General features: G+C 37.6%; 1 protein-coding gene across 2 annotated transcripts in view; it reads right to left on the reverse strand.

Annotated features, from left to right (window-relative positions):
- RELN (reelin) overlaps positions 1-19,825 on the reverse strand; it is a 518,443-nt gene that overhangs the window by 271,225 nt on the left and 227,393 nt on the right. For both annotated transcript variants that reach the window (XM_032643899.1, XM_032643900.1), the window contains exons 5-6: positions 4,542-4,574; positions 1,786-1,864 (exon numbers count right to left, since the gene is read on the reverse strand). In XM_032643899.1, the coding sequence (XP_032499790.1) occupies positions 1,786-1,864; positions 4,542-4,574 (112 nt within the window). The remainder of the gene's footprint in view (positions 1-1,785; positions 1,865-4,541; positions 4,575-19,825) is intronic.

Raw genomic sequence — 19,825 nt, forward strand, 5'->3', positions numbered from 1 at the left:
GAAAGTTCTTTTTTTTTTTTTTTTGGGCTTTTTCTTAAAAAAGATTTTCAATTTATTTTAGGAAATTTATATTTAGGATATGTTCAGAGGGAAGTGAAATTTTGTTGATAAATTATTTCTTTAAATGGCATATCAATTTTAAGACTTTATATCTCTGTCTAGTCTGATTTTTTTGTGTATTTACATTCTCTAGATCTATATTTCTTTCTAGAAAAGACATAAAAAGTTTATCTGTCTATATTTTTTTTTTTTTTTTTTTTTTTTTTGCAGTACGCGGGCCTCTCACCGCTGCGGAGCACAGGCTCCGGACGTGCAGGCTCAGCGGCCATGGCTCACGGGCCCAGCCGCTCCGCAGCATGTGGGATCTTCCCGGACCGGGGCACGAACCCGTGTCCCCTGCATTGGCAGGCGGACTCTCAACCACTGTGCCACCAGGGAAGCCCGATATCTGTCTATATTTAAGCACCAACACTCTCTAAATCTGTATTTCATCTTCAACTGTCAGGTCAAGGACCACTTTCTCCAAGAAACTCTCACCAGAGTCATCCCTCCTTTTTCAGAACTGCAGTATGCTATTTGTAATCCTCTATTACACTTAAGGATTTCTATCCTGGATTATAAGCTTTTTAAAAATATGTTTTTAGTGTCTCCTCTACAGAACTATAAGCTATTTGAGAGAAGGAATCACATCCCTTTTTAATGTACTATATAAATAAAATAATTACTGCTTGATATTTGTTAAACAATGAAAATCAGGAAAAGCAAATGAATATCATACTCTGACATTTGAGGATGAAATGGTTTTATTCTCTTTCTAGTCTTGAGTATTGCTTGGATTTTGGTTGCAACTTGATTACATTAGAGTTTCTAATTTATCTTGAACTCTTAATCATGTACACAAAAACAGTTAGCACCACAGAAAATCCACATTCATATATTCCCTCAAATTACGCAGACTATAGGTCTGGGTGGATAGATGCATTTCTTCAAAATCAGCAAAAATACAACAAACTGCCAACAAATTCATGCATCCATTTATGTGTTCAACAAGTTTCTAATGAATGCATTTTGGTTCATTATTTCTTTGCCCTCCAAAATCCCATGGAGTTGCCCCTAAACAGTCTTGGAAGGAAAGACTGGAGTATAAATGAGGTAACGCAATAACATAGAAGCTATTTGGAAGTATGACTCAAATCATCTGTCATTTTCAGATAAATCATTTCCCTTCTTTCATTTGGCAAAATGCAATTAATAGACATAGTAAAGCATGATGTTTTCTATGTAAAGAACTTGTACAACTGAAAAAAAAACCTGATCACACCCATGGCTTTGAAGGACACCTAGATTCAGTTCTTAAAGAAGTTAAGAAATAGACATTCTTCAGCTAGGTGCTTTGTGACCACCTAGAGGGGTGGGATAGGGAGGGTGGGAGGGAGACGCAAGAGGGAGGAGATATGGGGATACATGTATATGTATAGCTGATACACTTTGTTATAAAGCAGAAACTAATACACCATTGTAAAGCAATTATGTTCCAATAAACATGTTAAAAAAATAAAATAAAATCACCATGCTGAACTGGAAAAAAAAAAAAAAGAAATAGACATTCTACAGGCGACAGTAAGCCCAGTTCCCTAGTTGAACAATTCTCACTGATAACTTAGAGCTAAAGAGCAATTTCATTTTACGTAACTACTCCAAAGGAGCAGTCAGAATCATTTTTTAAATTAAAAAAAATTTTTTTGCATTATACAAACCAAAGTGAGGCATGTTCGTATAACTTACCATATGTTTGGATTCAATTCCTTTTGGTGGTAAGAGTCAAAGTCATCTCGTAGGATAATACTGTCGCTATGAATTTCAGCTAAAAGAAGAACAAAAATTTAGAGAAGGATTATACTAAACAATAGATTTAGCTACACAAAAGAGTCAACATGCTGCATTTATGAGGAATAACAGTATTTTAAATTAAAACTGGATTTTAAATGAGCAGATGATTGTATTTGCTTTGTCCCTAAACTACTAAGTGAAAGAGTAACTCTGTTGTTTAGAAGTCTGGAAACCAGAGCCCCCAAAAAGAACCCTACCAAGGTGTCACCAGGCTGCAGAGGTGGGAAGACCAAGGTCAGCACTAACCTACAAGGAGATGTCACCCAAGACTTGCCCCTCATAGCTCGACACACCCAGAACAAGGTCAGTGTCTAACTCATTTTAGAGCATTGAAGGGAACAGAACATTGTGACTATTTATTGTCAACTAACATTGCTGGTATTTACTAACCCATTTCCTCTTCTCTTTCCTACTATCCCTCTTGCCCTGGCTTGCTTTCTCTCATTCCCTATATTCACTCATTTTTTTACTTAATGTGTTTCAAATTGTTAACATTTTTCCCCCTTAGAGCTGCACAGGAGAAATTATCTACATGAATAAGTAAAACTCCCAAATAAAGTCATGTTAGAAGTCAGGAAGAATGCCAGGGAACCATCCATAGTCTTAAATATATTCTCATTACACTTGAGATTGTATTAAATACTTATTTTTAAGCTACAGAAGAACTCGAGTCATGCCAAAAGCAAAGAATGTTTTCATAAACTGTAGAGTATGTGATATTTCCACTGAACAGAGGGTTCACAAGTAAAAACAATTTCATGACCAACTACAACGTAAGTAGGCTCATTTTTAAGGTTGTATGAGGAATGATAATTATTTCTACTAGAGTTGTAAAAAATGAATTTAGTGCTCAAACACCTCCTCATCTGATTCCCATGGTTTGCTGGGGAAATTTGTTTCAGCTAATATAAATTCTCTGGGTCTGTATAAATTTGTTTGGACTAGTTTACACATGCTTTTCAGGAAAATTAAAATCATATGATCTGATTAATAAAACATAACCAAAATTTTTTATTTTTTTCAAAAGTGACATTTTACCCTTTCTGGGGGCTCACTTGAATATAATTCACTGAAATCACTGGGTAATTAAAATCACCTCCAAATATCAGGAAGCACACTTCCAAATTCTCTTTGCCACCTGCAGCCATCCTCGCCCTCTTTATACCGGGTATGCCAGCAGGTAAGCAAATAACAAAGTCCGGGAAGCCAGTGAATCAGCATGTATTGAGAGAAATGGCTGTTCAGACTCGAAGCCTTAGGCCTGACAACAGGGAGGATATGGATTTACACTGGAGAGAACACTGTGATGTCTTCTGTGCGTGGGAGTGATTTAATGACTCCTCTGAGCAATTAGATGCAGTGCCTGAAATGCCTACAGGGTACCGCTCTCTCAAATACCCAACCTGGTCGAGGCTCAGCTGGGCCACTGCGGGTCACCAGCCTGCCTTGGCTGCTAGAAGGCATGCTTCTAAGTGCTTGTGTTCATCTGCCAAAGAAGAGGAGCCCTAAGCTGTAGTATTACATAAAAGTAGAGCTTCTCAAGGCAGATTTTCCAAAGAGAAAAATAAATTAATTGGGTTTATAGGTTGAAAGAGAAAGCCCAAGAGACAAATACTGACCCATCTGCAAGTCCCACAGTGAGAGACATCTGAAAAAGCTGGAGCCAGCTAGGATGACTTCTTTTCATTTTTATTAAATAGTGTGTGTAGGAAACTGCTTTTAAAATAAGTCTTCACTGTCACCTATGAGAAATTTAACTCTTAAAGATTATTTACTTTCTAGAGATATTTTTTAAAAGGCATGGGTAAGCATCTATGGTTATTTGTTCATGTGTTTATTTCTTTACAAACATTATTATATCATTGACTATATACTTTACAAATATGAATTCATTTAATCCTCATAACAACAATAGGAGGTAGGTACTATTATGACTTCCATTTTATAGATGAGGAAACTGAGGCACAGAGAGGTTAAATAACCTGCCCAATATCACGTTGCTAGCAAGTGGTGAAAGTGAGATAAATCCAGTTGGTTTGGCTTCAAATCTGTGCTATTAAGCACTATACAACCCTGCCTCAAGAACTGTGGCCCACTAAGTACACGGCAGAATGAAAAGATCATGAGAAAAACGAGAGGTGGCAACTTTACATGGTGACATTAAAAAAAGCATTTAGTTATTTAAACAACCTCATTTTAATTTTTGAAGAAATGGCCAAATTATTTCTCTTTTTACAACCCAATACTACTTTGAGCAGATATCTCAGACCTGAAAGATCTCAACTCCTCCATACTCATAGCTCCTTGCCCATTGCCTCCATGCTCTACTATTTATGATGGGTAGGGGCTCTGGGGAAATTTCAGCATTAGAACACTGTGTCAAAAGATCACACTCAACAGGATCCCAAGGATAAATGTACTAACACGTTCAAAAGTCCCTCCATTAGCCCCAGCTGGGCAGCTGGATCACCTCATAAGGTGAGGTCCCGGGTTCAAGCATAATCTGGACCTGAGTCTGATTTCAGTGATGATCAGCGAATCAGAGAGGGCAGAGAGTTTCCTCACCTCTGTTTCACCTGCTCACATGGCAGAGGACTGAAACAAGTAGATCTAGTACTAAGGTCAGTGACATCGGGGTCTCAAACACTTACCTAGATGCGGGTGCATACTGGCCTCTGTTGGAGCTGGACCGAGAGAGAAAAAGGGAAAGATGATTGATTAGCAACAAGAGCAAAATCCATTAATAAATAATCACAAATACAGTTACAAAACTTAGTCATACTAAACAAATTAAATGGCTAGATAGAACCTTTTTAGAGGAGTAAGAAGAAAATGCCAATTAACATCCTAAAGTAAGACGGCCAACTCACTATTCATTATATTTAAAAGTCAAAGTGAAAAGTAGAACCCCTTACATACAGGGCAGTTATTTATTATGTAAGTTAGTCAGGTATCCCTTGAAACACACAATATAAATGTGATGTGAGCACCCATTACATGACATGGGCTGTTGTGGGTGTGAGGTATAGAGACAAAAAGCACCATCCTTGCCTTCAAAGAGCTTACCATCTGGTGGAGACAACTACAATATAGTGTAATAAGTGCTATGGGAGAGTGTTCAGAGGTCCTGGGGTGAAAAGGGGGACAAGGAAGGGATACTAATTCCAGGCTGCCCAGGAGAAGAGGGTTGTCAGGAGGGGCTGCTGAGTTTTGAAAGACTAGCAGGAGGAAGATAGGTGGGGGTAAAGGAGGGGAGATATGCTTCTTTCTGGAGTGAAAGTGAAATGGCATTGAGAGGTAAAAGAGAATGGCCTTTCACAAGAACTACAACAATTTCAGCAAGACTAGAAGGAAGTTTAAGAGGAGGGGATGGAAAAGTGAAGTTGGTAAGATTGGGAGGCCAAGATCATGGAATTGAATGTTAAGGAATTTGGATTTTACCATGGAAGCATGATGATCTCCTGAACATTTATCAGCAAAGGAGTGCATGTTCAAATATGCATTTTACAAAGGGGCGCTCTGATAAGAGTTAGGAAATAAGGGACACTGGCCAATTAATACTTTGGTTATGTTTTTTCCTCAAAGGACTTCCATATCTATGAAGAAATATTGCCAATTCACTATCTAAAAATTAGAAATCATGACAGATATTTTAAAATCTTTTACATTCATTAAAGAAGAACTTCAGCTGGATATTTAAAAAATTAGTTTCTATCACGATGATCAGTGCTTCAGTTATGTTAGATGAAAAATCCAGACTTAAGAGCATTTTAAAACTAGAGACTGGGCTTCCCTGGTGGCGCAGTGGTTGAGAGTCCGCCTGCCGACTCAGGGGATACCGGTTCGTGCCCCGGTCCGGGAGGATCCCGCATGCCACGGAGTGGCTGGGCCCGTGAACCATGGCCGCTGGGCCTGCGCATCCGGAGCCTGTGCTCCGCAATGGGAGAGGCCACAACAGTGAGAGGCCCGCATACCGCAAAAAAAAAAAAAAAAAAAAAAAAAAAAAAACTAGAGACTGATGTTTGTCTTACTGCTGCATACCAACATATTATATATATTGAAAATACTTGTGCTCAGCTGTATGAAATAGATTCTGTGGAAAGTGTCATAGATACAGTTGTTAGAATACACATGCAAATGCTCTGAATCATCACTAGTTTACAGAAATCAAGAAAAACCCAGAAGAAAAATTTAATGATTTTGTGCTTTACGCCAAAGGTTATTGGCTATGAGGAGTTTTACAAGGATTCACTGAACTGTTAACTCTAAGATTTTTTTGAAACAAAAGGAATAATTGCCAATTATCCAATAACCAATGACAAAAACAAGGCACACGGATGCACGTTCCCTCACTAATATCACACTACATATGTGTGAACTGAACTTGAAGCCTCAAGGAAAGCAAGAGTTTACTTGCAAGGTAGTTGAAAACTTAAGAGAATTCATGTTGAAATTGAAACCTCCAACACACAAATAAATAATGATTTTACATATTTTCCTAATATGATCAATATGCAGATTTTAATTGCAATTGACAATTTTCTAAATTGTCTGCAAAAAAACTCCAAAAATATTTGAAGAATTTCTCGTTGATATTGATAATTTTGGAGTTGCTTTTCAACTTATGTAATATCCCTGTGAATCCCATGTTAATAATACTAGGCTGACACAAGAGTAAATGAATTTACTTGAACAGACATAGTTTTCAAACTGACATGTTTTTGTACCAAAGTTAAATCAGCTCTTCTGAAAAAAGATGGACAAATCTTGTCAAGGTGGGTGTGGATATTAAAGGAAAATATTTTTTTATATTCGACTCAGTTATTGGAAGACCTTTAAGTAGATATGGAATACTTTGATAGGTCAATCCAGTTTTCAAAGGTAAAATTTACAAAATCTTAATACAGGGCTCCCCTGGTGGTGCAGTGGTTAAGAATCCACCTGCCAATGCAGGGGACATGGGTTCGAGCTCTGGTCCAGGAAGATCCCACATGCTGTGGAGCAACTAAGCCCGTGCACCACAACTACTGAGCCCGTGCTCTAGAGCCCGTGAGCCACACTACGGAGCCCACTTGCCACAACTACTGAAGCCCGCATGCCTAGAGGCCGTGCTCTGCAACAAGAGAAGCCACCACAATAAGAAGCCCGCACACGACAACCAAGAGTAGCCCCTGCTCGCCGCAACTAGAGAAAGCCCTCGCGCAGCAATTAGGACCCAATACAACCATCAATAAATAAATTTATTTATTTATTTTTAAAAAGATCTTAATACAGACCAAGTATTCCAATACTTAAGATGTGCTGTAACACTACCATATATAAAATAGATAAACAACAAGGTCCTACTGTATAGCACAGAGAACTATAGTCAGTATCCTGTAATAACCTATAATGGAAAATAATCTGAAAAAGAGTGTGTATGTGTATATATGTGTGTGTGTATATATATATGTGTGTGTATATATATTTGTATATGTGTGTATATATATATATGGAACCGAATCACTGTTGTACACCAGAAACTAATACAACATTGTAAATCAACTATACTTCAATTTAAAAATGTGCTTTAAGTGTAAAATACAGACCAGATTTCAGATAATTAGTACAAAACTGTAAAATATCTCAATTTTATATTGATTATATTATATTGAAATACTTAGTATTTATATAATCTGTGTGAATTAAACTGCATTATTAAATTTACCTTTTTTTTTGGTTTCATTTTTTAAATGTGGCTTCTAGAATATTTAAAATTACACCTGTGGCTCACATTATACTTCTATTGGACAGTTCCAAGCAATAGCTAGGAGGGAGATCTGTACTGTTCATCAGTTAAGGAAGCATTATCACGCAGGAGGTGGTGAAGTCATGGAAGCAGACCAGCATGTTACTCAGAGAGAGCAAAAAAAAAAAAAAGAGTGAAATGAAGAGGTAAATGTGCATTTCAGGGACTGGAAGAACAGGAGCTAGCAAAGGAGACCAGGAAGGACTGCATTTCATTATGGATATAAGGAAAAGAGAGAGTTTTAAGAGAGAAGAGGGTTAAAGGAGAGGCCAAAATAATCCTAATAACACTGGTATCTACTGAGAACATCCTGTTACCAAGGCACAGTGTTAAGCAGGGTGTGTAGATGAACCCAGGGAATTTGGCCTCAGTGATAACTCTGTCAACTACTGTACAAACTACTTTTCCAAGAAGGTTCACTGCAAAGACAAGAAATGAGATTTTGTAGCACCTAACAAGGGACTTGGACCAAAGGGATGCTTTTTGTTTGCTGTGTTTCTTAGGATATCATAGTATTTTACCATGTTCAATATTAACTACCTTACCAAAGGGGGTCTCTGTATTCATGGGATAAATTGTTAAGATGGGCAGGAAATAATACTGATATTTGTAAAATGTGTAACTTGAAAAAAACTGGGAAATAAGTTAGTTAAATTAAGTATAAAATTTATGGCAATTATCAGAAATATTTTCTAGTCAGTACAACGGGTAGATAAGTGTAACAAAATGTCTGCAGAGGCATCAATTAAATTACCTACTTGACTTTAAATGACTCTGGTGACTAAGGCCTGGATGCAATAAAGAGAATGTTATGTTTTAGTGTACTTTAAGGAGTCTACCCAAATTGATATCTCCCTTTCCAAAATTTTGGCACATGGCATTTTTCACTGAACCACCTCCAATCTAATCATCAGGGAGGGGCCATTTAGAAATGACCCTCTAAATCAGAATCTTTGAGAACAGAAACTCAGAATTTGTATTTTTAAAAACCTCCTCAGCTGATTCTGATAAAAAGCCAGCTTCAAAAACCATTGTCTTAATCCTCATAAAGTTAACAGCTGATTTTTCAGCAGAAACTCTGCAAGCCAGAAGGGAGTGGCAAGACATATTTAAAGTGATGAAAGGGAAAAACCTACAACCAAGATTATTCTACCCAGCAAGGATCTCATTCAGATTCGATGGAGAAATCAAAAGCTATAACTATGAGACAAGCAAAAACTATGAGAATTCAGCACCACCAAACCAGCTCTACAACAAATGCTAAAGGAACTTCTCTAAGCAGGGAACAAAAGAGAAGAAAAAGACCCACAAAAACAAACCTAAGTCAATTAAGAAAATGATAATAGGAACATACATATTGATAATCACCTTGAATGCAAAGGGATTAAATGCACCAACCAAAAGACACAGACTGGCTGAATGGATACAAAAATAAGACCCTTATATATGCTGTCTACAAGAGACCCATTTCAGACCTAGGGACACATACAGACTGAAGGTGAGGGGATGGAAAAAGATATTCCATGCAAATGGAAATAACAAGAAAGCTGGAGTAGCAATACTAATATCAGACAAAATAGACTTTAAAATAAAGACTGTTACAAGAGATAAGGAAGGACACTACATAATGATCAAGGGACTGATCCAAGAGAAAACATAACAATTGTAAATATTTATGTAGCCAACACAGAAGCACCTCAATACATAAAGCAAATGCTAACAGCCATAAAAGGAGAAATCGACAGTAACACAATAATAGTGGGGGACTTTAACACCCCACTTACACCAATATTCAGATCATCCAGACAGAAAATAAATAAGGAAACACAAGCTTTAAATGACACAATAGACCAGATAGACTTAATTGATATTTTTAGGCCATTCCACCTGAAAGCGAAGAATACACTTTCTTCTCAAGTGCACATGGAACGTTCTCCAGAATAGATCACATTTTGGGTCAAAAATCAAACCTTGGAAAATTTAAGAAAACTGAAATCGTATCAAGCATCTTTTATGACCACAACGCTATGAGATTAGAAATCAATTACAGGGAAAAAACAGTAAAAAACACAAATACATGGAGGCTAAACAGTGTGCTGCAAAATAACCAAGAGATCACTGAAGAAATCAAAGAGGAAATCAAAAAATACCTAGAAACAAATGACAATGATAAAATGACAAACTGAAACCTATGTGATGCAGCAAAAGCAGTTCTAAGAGGGAACTTCATAGCAATTCAAGCTCACCTCAAGAAACAAGAAAAACCTCAAATAAACAACCTAAGGTTACGCCTAAAGCAACTAGAAAAAAAGAACAAAGAAAACCTAAAATTAGTAGAAGGGAAGAAATCATAAAGAAAATGGAGAAAGTCCGCATCTGCAGGCAGACTCTCAACCACTGTGCCACCAGGGAAGCCCTGTACTGCTTTTTAAAATTCCATATATATACGTTAGCATATGGTATTTGTTTTTCTCTCTTTCTGACTTACTTCACTCTGTATGATAAACTATAGGTCCATCCACCACCTCACTACAAATAACTCAATTTTGTTCCTTTTTATGGCTGAGTAATATTCCATTATATATATGTGCCACATCTTCTTTATCCAGTCATCTGTTGATGGACATTTAGGTTGCTTCCATGTCCTGGCTATTGTAAATAGTGCTGCAATGAACATTGTGGTACATGTTTCCTTTTGAATTATGGTTTTTTCAGGGCATATGCCCAGTAGTGGGTTTGCTGGGTCATATGGTAGTTGTATTTTTAGTTTTTTAAGGAACCTCCATACTGTTCTCCATAGTGACTGTATCAATTTACATTCCCACCAACACGACAGGAGGGTTCCCTTTCCTCCACACCCTCTCCAGCATATATTGTTTGTAGATTTTTTGATGATGGCCATTCTGACTGGTGTGAGGTGACACCTCATTGTAGTTTTGTTTTGTGTTTCTCTAATAATTAGTGATGTGGAGCATCTTTTCATGTGCCTCTTGGCCATCTGTATGTCTTCTTTGGTGCAATGTCTATTTAGGTCTTCTGCCCATATTTGGACTGGATTGTCTGTTGTTGTGATATTGAGCTGCATGTGCTGCTTGTATATTTTGGAGATTAATCCTTTGTCAGTTGCTTCATTTGCAAAGATTCTCTCCCATTCTGAGGGTTGTTTTTTCATCTTCTTTATGGTTTCCCTTGCTGTGTAAAACCTTTAAGTTTCATTAGGTCCCATTTGTTTATTTTTGTTTTTATTTCCCTTACTCTAGGAGGTGGGTCAAATCCCTTGCTGTGATTTATGTCAGAGAGTGTTCTGCCTATGTTTTCCTCTAAGAGTTTTATAGTGCCTGGCCTTACATTTAGGTCTTTAATCCATTTTTAGTTTATTTTTGTGTATGGTATTAGGGTGTGTTCTAATTTCATTCTTTTACATGTAGCTGCCCATTTTTTCCAGCACCACTTATTGGAGAGGCTGTCTTTTCTTCATTGTATATTTTTGCCTCCTTTATCAAAGATAAGGTGACCAAGGCTTCCCTGGTGGCGCAGTGGTTGAAAGTCTGCCTGCCGATGCAGGGGACACGGCTTGTGCCCTGGTCCGGGAGGATCTCACATGCCGCGGAGCGGCTGGGCCCGTGAGCCATGGCCACTGAGCCTGCACGTCCGGAGCCTGTGCTCTGCAACGGGAGAGGCCACAACAGTGAGAGGCCCGCGTACCACCAAAAAAAAAAAAAGCAGTACGGATGAACCTAATGGCAGGGCAGGAATAAAGACGTAGACGTAGAGAACAGACTTGAGGGCACAGGGATGGGGAAGGGGAAGCTGGGATGAACTGAGAGCATAGCACTGACGTATATACACTACCAAATGTAAAATGGATGGCTAGTGGGAAGTTGCTGCATAGTTTCTAAGACTGAGAGACAACAAAAATATTCCTAAAGAAGTAGGCTTTGGCTTTGGAGAAAATAGGATACAACACACCTTTAACAAAAGTAAAGGTTTCTTCCCGGTGTCTCTGCATTGTGATAAGAAGACCAGGTCAGATGATGACCACAGATAGACACAAGGGAGGATGCACTGGCAGTGAGGGCCCTGGCAGTTGTCAGAGGGAATCGAACTGGAGAGAGGGGAAGATAGTTTGGAGTGGTTCTGTACCCAGAGAGGTGACTGAGGGGAAGTTTCATAATATGGTCCTGATTTAGCTTCACTGGTGAGACCCATAAGACTATATATAAAGGCTGGACGGAACTTTACACTGTGAGGCACTCACTTTTTATTTTAACACCGAGCTGTTAACAAATCTGGGTATTTCTAGATTCACAAAAACGATCAGTTGTACATCCTACACTATAGAAAAAATTCACTTCTGAGAAAAATACCAGGATTTCATTTTGGTTTACACAAACCATTGATTAGTTATGAAATCATTTACCTTCCCATAAATGTTGGGGCAATTCAGATTAATATGAAGTTTCTACCAATAACTTGTAAACTCTCATAAACAATGCAACAGTTAGAGGCGAAACTTTCAGTGGTGTTTTAGAATTAAAGTACAATGATCATGGGATACCATATCTTGCAGTTGGATTTCATTGATCACTCCAAGGAGCTCCATGAGTATTGGCAATGGATAAATAAATCCAACTCATAATTCTGAATATCTATTTATTTTTACTAATCCTAGGCAAGATGACAACATCTATGTTAACAGACGACATAACATAAAGAGTAAATAGATTCATGTTTCAAAGAACTCTAGATCTCATTCAAAATATTAGCACATCTTTGTAATCTTTACCTACAAAGTTAATGTCACTGAAATCCACAGAAATGTAAAAACTATGTCCTTTGTAAAGCTTGACAACTTCAAGTAACCGGACTAAATTGGAAATTGAACTTAAGTTGTATCTTGATAACTTAAGGAGTATGCCAATGTCATCAAAATGAATCAACTTAGTCAAAACCACAGATATAATATGAAATGCTAAACAGGCAAGTTAAAATGAAGATTATATTTTGCTTAAAAAAATAAAGTAAAAGCAAGCCAACAGAATGTAAGAATCATGATGGCAATCTCACTAAAGCCTCCATGCTTTTTAAAAGCATGTTTCCAGCAAAGCATTAGCAATGAAAGCATGGCATACTCTGACTTGGTTTTAGTTGAAAAAGCCAAACACCTTTAAAACTTTAAAATTATCAACACAAATTGGTAGCAATTTTCCCAGGAAAGTATTAAAAAATGAGGATCTATGTAATATCATTAGTCAAGTATCTCCTGAAAGCAGGTAAACAAGAAAAAAAATGGGGAAACTTTTAATGTTTTTGTTTTTTTTTTTGAGGTATGCGGGCCTCTTACTGTTGTGGCCTCTCCCGTTGCGGAGCACAGGCTCCGGATGTGCAGCCTCAGCGGCCATGGCTCACGGGCCCAGCCGCTCTGCGGCATGTGGGATCTTCCCGGACTGGGGCATGAACCCGTGTCCCCTGCATCGGCAGGCGGACTCTCAACCACTGCGCCACCAGGGAAGCCCACTTTTAGTGTTTTAAACATAATACAGTCCTTTCATACTAGATACGTAACAAATGTTCTTAAGAGTCAAAATCACTCATAACTGTGCACTAACAATTTATTTTTCCAGATTCCTTTCAGTGTTTGTGATGGAGCCACTTAAAAGTTATTTGGGGACTTCCCTGGTGGCGCAGTGGTTATGAATCCGCCTGCCAATGCAGGGGACACGGGTTTGATCCCTGGTCTGGGAAGATCACACATGCTGAGGAGCAACTAAGCCCATGTGCCACAACTACTCAGCCTGCGCGCCACAACTACTGAAGCCCGCGCACCCTAGAGCCTGTGAGCCACAACTACTGAGCCCACGTGCTGCAACTATTGAAGCCCGCGTGCCTAGAGCCCGTGTTCCGCAACAAAGAGTAGCCCCCACTTGCTGCAACTAGAGAAAGCCCACACACTGTGACGAAGACCCAACGCAGGCAAAAAAAATTTTAATTAATTAATTAATTAATTTTTAAAAAGTTATTTGTCCTCCAAATTCTGTAGTAGGACGTATCCAGGTTATTTGTTTTGGTAAAATACAAAGGTTTACATCAATAATGAATATTCTAGGTCTTTGCTTAGTCAAACATTTTCCTAGATGCTAGGGTATTATTAAATGACCTGAATATTAGGTATATAATTTCACTAACGTTTCATGGGCTATGTAAAGAAGACAAGAATGGATCTTTTTAATTGATAAGTTAATACAATTGAAAATAAAAGAAACCTGAATCATTATTTTCAGAAGATACTGTAAAATTTCTCTGGAAAAATATATTCCTTGGAGAGCTTCCCTTTTACTTAGCTGTGCTATTCTTGAAATGGTTTATTAATCTCCATGAGTTATAAGAAAAAGACTGGAATTGCCTTGAATGAATACAAGAACTCATACTAATGCAAATTTGATAAAGATAATTATGCCAGGAATAGTGAATGTGAATGATTATTATGTGAAACAACTGTAAAGAGACCCCACTTACAAACAAGACAGTCAATTCACATCATAGAGATTGAGGAGGTCTAACCTGAAAAAAAGTAAATTCGGTAGCAAAGTTTTCAAAGAAAAATATGCTTCCTGATCTCTTTAAACAAGACTATTATTTATCTGTTTAGAGTACAAGTACAAAAAGCATGTACTGACACTTTGTTGAGTAACTGTAAAAAAGCACTCAGCCCACATATGTTAACACACCTTTGTGCTGGTGCTGGTTCTAGAGTTGGCAAGAGTTGAAGTTACTAAGGAACATGCTTACTTTTTTGGAAGGTGAGATATATTTTTAAAAGCTCATTATTTTCCACTCACTGTAAATTAATCTGACCTTCACTACAATATGAAAATAACCAGTATTCAATCCCTTTCCAAACTTTTAAACACAACTAATGTTAAATATCTATTGTTTGGCACTAGATAGAGTTACTCCATCAATACTGCCTTTCATTTACTAAATATATTTTCTCTATTATCTCCAATTATTTGGAGAATCTCACAGATTATAATTAATAATTTGTCCTTATGACACTAGCAACAGAGCACTTGCTGAACTTTGCAGATAGTCAAATTCAGTGAAAGATCAGAAAATTTCTATAAACTTCAACAGGAAGCAATTGATTTCATTTGGACCTTAGAGCTCACAGCCATCCTTTTCTTAATTACATTCTAACAGGTTAAATCTTTGGATGTTTTTAGAAAATATCACAAACATGGATCATTATATGGTTTCTCAATATTAAATCGAAGCAGAAATTCTTCCTATCATCAAGTCAATTTGTCCAAGAGACAAATTACATGTTGAAAGTAAAGAAAAGCTTCATTTCTTATAAAGCATTTCTGTGTTCATGCTCTTTCAAAGGTTGAGGTCACCAGCATCTCCTGAGGTCACAGCAAGCTAAAATAAGCAAAAGAATGGGGTCGCGTTTAACTCCTCCAAAGGCTGTTCTTTTGACAAAAGTGGTTTTCTTTCAAATGCCTTATTTTGGAGGAAACTTTTGAGTAATAATGTGACTTCAAAACATATTTTGGCCAATTTGTTCAATAAATTATTCACTGCAAAGGATGGAGATTTCAATATGCTGGGCAGAAAAAGAAAGGAATGTCTGGAAACAAATTGAGGGAATGGTTAATGAGCTTTGTGTTAATATTATTATTTTTTTTAAAAAGCCTTTGAGTCAGGCAAACACTATATGGCGGATGATAGGCATTTCTTACAAATATAGGTATTATGTTATGGGAGCTATAGCTCCTGAATCATTTTAGAATTCAAAGGCCCTAGGTAGTTTTGCCTCAGGTATCTCTTCACCTAATTTGAAATTCAAATGTATGAAACTTCCAAAGCTAAATATGACAAATTAGACACAGTCTGTGAAGTTACCATTTAATGAGCTATGAACCTAGACTTTCATCTCCCCAGGAATAATTTCTTTATTACTCTTTGTATTTTATTGCAATAAAGTACCATTTGACCTTCAAGTATGATAATTAAGCTTCCAAAAATGTTATAAATTTAGAGTGAGAATACTTCTCCCTGTGTTCAGGAATATACTTATGATCAGTATAAAAGATTACTTAATATTTAAAGACAGCTAAATTATACACAGAACCAGCAATATTAGAAAGCATTTTTCTCTTCCCTTCCTCTCCTATATCCCATCTCAATTTGAATTGTGTCTCATAACAACTTATCATCACTCATATTCTAAAATATATGGAATAAGTGCAAAATGAAAATATATCTTTATAACCTACAACTGGGGGAACAGAGCACTCTTTCAGGTAAGACTTATTCTACTAGGAGCTGTCAATAATGAGATATTAAACACTGAAACTTGTGACTCATTGTCTTGCCATGCTCGTGCCTTCACCTTTTCTAGGGGAGATATTCATATATTTTTTCAAAACTTTGCCTAAGTTATGAATGAAATCTTAAGTGAAAGATCAGAATGTAAAACAATATATCATCTGAATTGTTTGTGAAGAGATGGAGATGATATATTCAAGATGAACTTGAAGAGATGAAGTTCATAGATGGGGCAGAGGAGAGGAAGTGCAGCTATAAATTGACCTGTAGCCTGAGCATATTTGGCCTTTAAATAGCTTTCAGAGGTGGGAAGAAAAATCATTAGGATCATCATCATCACCAAATAATAATAATAATAACAACAACAGCAATATTAATACTACTACTAAGAAGAAACCTTGTTACTAATGTTAGCAGAAATTTGTTAGAGGTCTACCAATATCTATTCTCCCCTTCTTTTTTCTCACTGGACTGTGGCCCCCAGTTAGAGGTATATTTCTCAGTATCCCCTGCAGCTCCTGAGACAAAGGAATCAAGTTCTGCCCACAGGGAGGTGAGCAGAAGTGACCTGGGTCACTTTCAGAGCTGGGTCATGCCCTTTAAAGGAACGGGCATGATTCTTGGCCCTCTAACCTTCCTGCTACTAGGACATGGCCCCTGGATATGGAAGCTATGTTCTGTACACAGTAGAGCCACTCCACCAGCCCTGGACCATCTACCCCCAGACTGGTTTATGACTGAGAAATAAACACACTTCTAGCCATTTAAGCCACCTGCAGTTTGAGGCACATGCCAAAGAAACTTCATCTATAAAGAGTTATTTCTTGTGGGCTGGGGAATGGGTCCCTATTGGGGAAGGGTATCCTCTCTCTCTCAGTCATAATCCTAAAGGCCAGAGTGTAATTTAGAGCTGATAAGACTGTGAGTTCCTGTGAGTAGAGATTTCAATTTGTATATCTCTGCACCCCCATGCCTAGCACAATGTTTGGCACACAGCTGCTCCAAAAATGTTAGTTACTGATAACATCAATAAGATATTATTGCTAAAACCATTGCTGCTAGAAAATTCTAATGTTCTAATGCTCTCCTCTGTTCCCTCCCCTCTTAGTTACTTGTACATATGTTATCGTCTTCATTTTACCTTTTCACTTTCCTTTATATACTTAAGGATAAACTGTACAATTCGCCTTATTCTAAAATAGATGTAAGGCAGCTAACAAAGAAAGGCAATCGAGCAAGACAATAACGTGGGAAAACAGGATAACAAATCAGGGTTGGAAAAATATATCCAGTGGAGATAAATATGCAAGATGCATGCTCTGACATTTTAACTTTGGCTCTGAAGCTCTAAAGTTACAGAAACTGAAGAGTTGAAAACATGAAAAGCACACATATTGCTTAGGAGAAGCGTGGCTATTTCAGATGCAGAGACTTAAGAGAAGCTTCTCCTGCGGTTGCTTACAAAGGGGACACTGAGCAGTGCAATGAACATCATTTAAAATAACATCCATCCAACTGTGAATTTTATAGGGCTATTCCTAATAAAGTCCATCAAAGCAAAAGGAGCGCATAATGTTTAAGTATGATTGTAAAAACAGTTATGCGGATATAGGAGGTGAAGGTTGGCTGGCAATTAAAGAAACAATATTGGGTTGGCCAAAAAGTACCTTCAGTTTTTAAGTAAAAATAAAAGACACATTTTTCATTTTCCCCAAGAACTTTATTGAACAACGTATTCACCATTTTGTTCCACTACCTTCTGTCATTTTTCAGGCAACTTCATAATTCCATCGTCCCAAAACTTTTTATCTTTTTGAGCAAAGAACTGTTCCAGGTGCCTTTTACAGTCTTCCAGGGAATTGAAATTTTTTTCCATTAAGAGAATTTTGTAAAGACTGAAATAAATGGAAATCAGAAGGTGCAATGTCTAGTGACTACAGGGGATGAGTCAGAACTTCCCAGCCAAGCTGTAACAGTTTTTGCCTTGTCATCAAAGAAACATGCAGTCTTGTGTTATCCTGATGGAAGATGATGCCTTTTCTGTTGACTAATTCTGGATGCTTTTTGTCGAGTGTTGCTTTCATTTGGTCTAATTGAGAACAGTACTTGTTGGAATTAATCGTCTGGTTTTCCAGAAGGAGCTCATAATAGAGGACTCCCTTCCAATCCCACCATACACACCACATCACCTTCTTTGGATGACGACCAGCCTTTGATGTGGCTGGTTGCAATTCATTTCACTTGGCCCACGATCTCTCCCGTTCCACATTATTGTACAGTATCCACTTTTCATCGCCCATCGCGATTTGTTTTAAAAATGGAACATTTTCGTTCGTGTAAGTAGAGAATCGCAAGCAGAAATATGGTCAAGAAGGTGTTTTTCGCTTAACTTATGTGGAACCCAAACATCAAAGTGATGAACATAACCAAGCTGGTGCAAATGATTTTCAATGCTTGATTTGGATATTTTGAGTATGTAGGCTATCTCCCACGTGGTATAAGGTTGACTGTTCTCAATTAATGTCTTAGTTTGATCACTCTCAACTTCAACTTGTCTACCCGACCATGGAGCATTGTCCACAAAGAAATTTACAGCACGAAACTTCGCAAACCACTTCTGACACGTTCAATCAGTCACAGCACCTTCTCCATACACTGCACAAATCCTTTTTTGCGTTTCAGTTGCATTTTTACCTTTCTTGAAATAATAAAGCATCATATGCTGAAAATGTTGTTTTCTTCCATCTTCAATATTAAAATGGCTACACAAAAATTCATCAATTTTGATGTCTTTTTTAAAATGCAGGCTGATATGACAGCTGTCACATACAATCTAACAGAATTGTTTCGAATGAAGTTAAAGACAACTAAGTGCTACCAGAGCCATCTTACAGAAAAAAAAGAACGAAGCTTTTGGCCAACCCAATAGTAATTAGACAATTTGTGATAGGTATACCTGCTCTATATGGTTCATCCATTCCTTCAACTAATAGTTGAGTACCTACTAAGTGCCAGACACTGCCAGATTCTGGGAATGTAAAAGTGATCCAATATCTGCTTGATCAAGGGTTTCAAAGGGCAGGAGGAAATACATGTAGAAGTTAACACATGACAACGCAATAAGATAAACTAACTTCAATTTGTAAGTATAAGGTGGATTAGGGTTAAAAATACATATGATGGAGGAGGAGAGATTTGAACTGGATCTTTAAGGATGAGTGTAACTTCATCAGTAATATGGAGACGGAGGTAATGTGGCGTGTATTCCAGGGAAAGAAACTGGCATATATACAAGCTACAGAGATAGGGGACAGGACAGCATGTTTGATGAAGTCAGTGCTTTTTACGGCTGAAGTAGAGAGTTTGGTATTAGGTGAGGGTGGGGAATATGGAGAGAGCCTACATGCGATGAGGTTGGAGAGAGAGGCAGGGTCAGATCATGGAGGGCCTTGAAAGCAGGTTAAACTGGGCAAATGGAGGCAGTTATAGGGTTTGAGGCTGGGAGGAAAAACATGAGGTTTGTGTTGAAGAACATTTTGATAGATGTGTGGAAAGCTTGAACCAAAGATATGGCTGTAGATGCAGAAATAAAAGCATTTGTTTAGGAGATATTGAGAAGATAAAATAAACTGGTCTTAGAGATACTGAGTAGACAGGGAAGAAAGAAAGGAATGAGGAAAGAAATATTACCTAGATCTCTGTTTACTGACTGGGTCGAATATGTCACTGACTATAACTGCAATGAAGGGGACCAGTTTGGGGGAAATGTCAAGTTCATTTTAGAATATATTGAGTTCAAGGAATCTAAGGAATCCA

The sequence above is a fragment of the Phocoena sinus genome, chromosome 9 (genome assembly GCF_008692025.1).
Source record: "Phocoena sinus isolate mPhoSin1 chromosome 9, mPhoSin1.pri, whole genome shotgun sequence".
In the NCBI taxonomy this organism is placed as follows: Eukaryota; Metazoa; Chordata; class Mammalia; order Artiodactyla; family Phocoenidae; genus Phocoena; species Phocoena sinus.